This window comes from Macrobrachium rosenbergii, chromosome 22, assembly GCF_040412425.1.
Source record: "Macrobrachium rosenbergii isolate ZJJX-2024 chromosome 22, ASM4041242v1, whole genome shotgun sequence".
Classification (NCBI taxonomy): domain Eukaryota; kingdom Metazoa; phylum Arthropoda; class Malacostraca; order Decapoda; family Palaemonidae; genus Macrobrachium; species Macrobrachium rosenbergii.
Window position 1 is genome coordinate 42,978,278 of NC_089762.1, and position 5,113 is coordinate 42,983,390.

Here is a 5,113-nt window from a genome sequence, read left to right on the forward strand (position 1 = left end):
TGTTTTTCAAAAGGGGTGAAACTTTTAACAATACTTAATCAATGAATAATCTTAAAGATATCGTATTTATATCTACAGTTTATTTTATCGACATATTCAAAGACAAAATTATATGATAAAAAAAAAACCAAATGTTGTAATTTAGGATTTTATATCATATATGACTTCATGCTGCTAAGGTCTTCAGTGCTGTTTCTTTATATTTTAGCTAGTTATGTTCATCAGATCGATTATATATATATATATATATATATATATATATATATATATATATATATATATATATATAATAATCGATATGATGAACATTACTAGTTAGACTATAAAAAAAGCATTGAAGACTTTACAGAGTAAAATCAAATATGTAGAAGCATAAAATCATATATAATATATCCTAATTATAACACACACACACACACACATATATATATATATATATATATATATATATATATATATGTATATATATGTGTGTGTGTGTGTGTGTGTGTGTTTAGTTTTAGAAATTGTTAAAAACAAAAAATTTGAATTTTTTAAAATGATAGTCATTTCATTTTCCATTTTTTTTTTATTCTTCGTAATTTTCACGAGATTTCCCTTAGGCAATCCTTACGGCAAGTAAGCTCTTCCTTGGGCGAGTCGGTAGAGTTGTGGCCTTGCACTCGTTAGGCCCGAATTCGACTCTCCGGCCGACTAATGAAGAGTTAGAGGAATTTATTTCTGGTGATAGAAATTCATTTCTCGCTATAATGTGGTCCGGATTCCACAGTAAGCTATAGGTCCCGTTGCTAAGTAACCAGTTGGTTCTTGGCCACGTTAAATAAGTCTAATCTTTCGGGCCAGCCCTAGGAGAGCTGTTAATCAGCTCAGTGGTCTGGTAAAACTAAGGTATACCTAACTTACAGCAAGTAAGTCGCAAAGTTCACATTTATCGTACTTTAAAATTTTAAAAAAATTACAAAATGAAAGGCAGGTATTTTTGCTTTGTACATACTCATATTAAAACTACAGAAGATATGGGTATGCCCCACCAATATGTGTCTCAGCCAATATTTTTTCCTTTGGTCTCGGTAACAATAAAGAAAGTGTAGACGATGCCTATGGTGGCGAAAGAGGCGTAACTCCAGTACAGACCAGCAGGCGTCAGCAGAGTTTGCATGGGACTGTATATCTGGAGGGAGGCGAAGCTGAACAGATTGCCAACTGCGTTGCAGAGGCCCATTACCTAGAAAAGAAGAAGAAGAAGGAGAATTTTGTCAGGGATTCCATCACTGAACTTGGTCCTACTGGCTTTGACTTTGTGGCAGAAACTTTTAGAACTATGGTATTACACTGTTCTGCCAACAAAGTGCCAAGATTGAATGTAAGACAGCTAGCTTATAGTCAGTGAACTGTCACTACTACACTGTTCTGCTATCCAAGTGATGAGCAACTCTATAGTCACTGAAACTGTCATTAGTGCACTGCTCTGCCATCAAGGTGACAAGCCAGAGTATAGTCACTGGAACTATATTATTGCAACACTGCTGTCATAGCAAAGTGACAAGCCAGTCACTGAAACTGTTCTGCTATCAAAGTGACACCAGTTTATAGCCACTGAAACCGTCATTTCTACAGTGTTCTACTACCAAAGTGACAAGACAGTTTATAGTCACTGAAACATTGCTACACTGTTCTACTATCAAAGTGACTAGCCAGTTTATAGTCACTGAAACATTGCTACACTGTTCTACTATCAAAGTGACAAGCCAGTTTGTAGTCACTGAAACATTGCTACACTGTTCTACTATCAAAGTGACAAGCCAGTTTGTAGTCACTGGAACATTGCTACACTGTTCTACTATCAAAGTGACTAGCCAATTTATAGTCACTGAATCTGTCATTGGTACACTGTTCAGCTATCAAGGTGACAAGACTGCATGCAAGCCAGTGTATAGTCAATGAACCTGTCATTGTTAAACTGTTCTACTGTCAGAGTGATAAGACTGAGAGCAAACCAGTTTAAGGCCACCGTTTGACCCATACCACACAAACAGATTGGTAAAATGTTATTAATTTTCATGACACTAGCTCTCAATCTAACAAGTAAATGATACATTAGGTTTTAAATCTGTATAAGTGTAGTGAAAACAACTACCGACAGCGAGGTAATGATCATAATTACCTGGGATCGTATGTTTGTGGGAAAATATTCAACCGAGAGAAGCCACGGGATAGGTCCTATTCCCAGACTGATAGCAAAGGCGGCAGTCATGAGGCACACGGTCGGCAGCCAGCTCCAGGAAATTCCTGCAAAAGAACTTGAGATCCAGGGGAAGAGGTCTTACTTTGGTGGAACATCAGACTTTCTGTCTCCATTTTATATGTGAATAATATGACAATCCTTTTGTAATTGCAACAGGGCTCATGATATTTATTTCATTTATTTGATCTCACAGACTGAAATTTGACTAGTTACTTGAAACTGAGCAACATTACCTTTCATCAGCCTGTAATGTAGTGATGTTCCTCTCTGTTTCCAGCGGCACAATGTCGATATCTGATGAGGAAAGAAATGTGTATGCCCCTAATATCACGTAGGAAAGCATAATGAGGATTAGTGACACTACAATACATTTCCGACGTCCAATTTTGTCCAGGATAAGTGCTTGCATAACATTGCCAGTCAGTAACAGGACGAAAACCAATATGGTGCTGACATCTTTGTCAAGCGCCAGTCCAGAGGTCTGGAGCATGCGCATAGCATTAGCCTTTATAACCTCAGTGCTGCAGAAGTTTGAGATGAGGAACAATCCAAAGATTACCATACATCTTTTGAGGACATCTCTTGTAAAAACCCCTGAGCATTCGTTGCTAGAAGCCCTGTTTGTGTTCATTTCTCTCAGGTGTCTGATCTCCTCGTCCAGATCGACATTGGGACCTCTCAGCCGCCTAAGCAACTGGCGAGCTTCTTCTTCTCTGTTGCAAACAACTAGGTACGTCGGACTCTCCGGAAGGAAAGGCACCACACACGCTCCATAAAACAGCAGATGACCAAGGATCATTGCCGCCACGTAATACCACGTCAGTATCATTCCCAGTCCGATCACAGTGATCACTCCAATGCTCTTCATGACCTCTGTGGTTAAAGAGACGGCGCCCCGGATGGATGTGTCTGATATTTCTGCCAAGTAGGTCCGAACAGACGCTCCTAACAGCGCATAGCAGAGGCCTCCAACAAACCTGGAGAGGAAACTCTTTTAGAGAAACTGACTGAGACGGAGAAGGTTCTGTCACCACTTTTCCTCCATGTTTTTTGATCGCAAGAACATCTGTGTGACAAATAATGTACCTACTGAATTACCTTCCAACGAGGACCATTGGAGGGTTTATGGCAAGAAGAACGAGCGCCCATCCAACCACCCCAGGAACTGCAACAAGCATCATGGATTTCCGCCTTCCTATGCGAGCTACTATCCACCCACTACATACAAATCCCGGTAACGTAGCGAAGAAAAGCATACCACCTGAAATGTTATTGCCAGCCATGTCATATGAGTTACATGTGTTGTATTTCAAGTTATTGCGATGCTTTCATTGTAGAAGGGAATTGTCAGATTACAGTGGGCAACCAGTGAACAACCTTAGGTCAAGCAGCGGTAAGTAGCCTACTACCCAATATATCACTGCCAAGTAACCTGAGTCAGAATTATGTCACTGTATTGTGCGATACTACAGTATAACTTTAATATTGAGAGAATGACCTAATTAAACTAAAGACATTTGATTATTGTGACAATGTACAGACCTGCTGGGAGGAGGACTATGAGAAGGGAAACTGCAGATGAGCGAAGATTAGTGGAAGATAAAGCACAGGAAAGGCATGGGTGGCAGAATTTTAAAGAGGCCCTTCGTGTCACGTGTTACTTTAGTCCAATGTGCTCAGTTTAAAAAAAGATTTTGGAACGCATTTTAGAAATGACAAGATTCTCAAGTTCAAAAATGTTGAATAAGAATGGCGGATGTAGAAGGAGCTGGGAATACCTTATGTGTGTTCGTATGGCTTTAGCTGTACGCCTAGCACTCGCTAGGCCCGAGTTCGAGTCTCCGACCGGCTAATGAAGAATTAGAGGAATTTATTTCTGGTGATAGAAACTCATTTCTCGCTATAATGTGGTTCGGATTCCACAATAAGCTGTAGGTCCCGTTGCTAGGTAACCAGTTGGTTCTTAGCCATGTAAAATAAGTCTAATCCTTCGGGCCAGCCCTAGGAGAGCTGTTAATCAGCTCAGTGGTCTGGTTAAACTAAGATATACTTGACTTGACTTGTACAATAATGCTTTTGCCAAAGCTGAGTCTTATGTAACTCCTAATGCCTTACTTTATAGCGTAGAGGAATAAAGAAATTAGAGGCTCAGTGTCTGTACAATAGGCCTGAAGTTTAATAAGTACTTACCATTCTTCTGTTAGTTCAAACTTCAAGTTATTGCACTCGAACACCAACTACTAGTTGCCTCAACAATCATTAAAGGGTTAATGTGTCCCTACCAGCCAGTATGTAAAGTTTTAGTTTACAAAGCAAATATTCACCTGCCATATCGACCTCCCAATCCTCAAAATGTATCTGCGTCCCAAAGAGAGTCGAGTTGCTTGTCTGAAGGCCCGAGGCAAGTACATTTGGCCACCCAAGAGCCATACCAAGACTGAGGTGACCTACGACTGCTGCAAAGACCTTAGTGAGCTGCAGCGTGGAAGATCAGGATTAGATTAATAAATGTTTCACTTCATAATTAGATTAATAAATGTTTCACATCAGGATTAGATTAATAAACGCGTCACTTGAGGATCAGTTTAGAAATGCTCCGCATCAGGGTCAGATTAGTGAACGTTTTACTTTTAGGATCAGATTAGTAAAAATTTCAGGTCAGGATCAGATTAGCAAACATTTCACTTCTGGGTCAGGTTAACAAACGTTTCACTTCAGAATCAGATAATGAACATTTTCCTTTAGGATCAGATTGGTTAACTTTTCACTTAAGGATCAGTTTAGTAAAATTTCACTTCAGGATCAGATTAGTAAATGTTTCAGGTCAGGATAAGATTAGTAAACGTTTTACTTTAGGATCAAATTAAG

General features: G+C 39.3%; 1 protein-coding gene across 1 annotated transcript in view; it reads right to left on the reverse strand.

Moving 5' to 3' along the window:
- Positions 1-560: 560 nt before the first annotated feature.
- The window catches only part of LOC136850404 (facilitated trehalose transporter Tret1-like), a 12,241-nt gene continuing 7,688 nt past the window's right edge, over positions 561-5,113 (reverse strand). The window contains exons 4-8 of the mRNA XM_067123993.1: positions 4,570-4,720; positions 3,344-3,506; positions 2,479-3,222; positions 2,165-2,300; positions 561-1,225 (exon numbers count right to left, since the gene is read on the reverse strand). Of these exons, the coding sequence (XP_066980094.1) occupies positions 1,043-1,225; positions 2,165-2,300; positions 2,479-3,222; positions 3,344-3,506; positions 4,570-4,720 (1,377 nt within the window). The 3' untranslated portion in view covers positions 561-1,042. The remainder of the gene's footprint in view (positions 1,226-2,164; positions 2,301-2,478; positions 3,223-3,343; positions 3,507-4,569; positions 4,721-5,113) is intronic.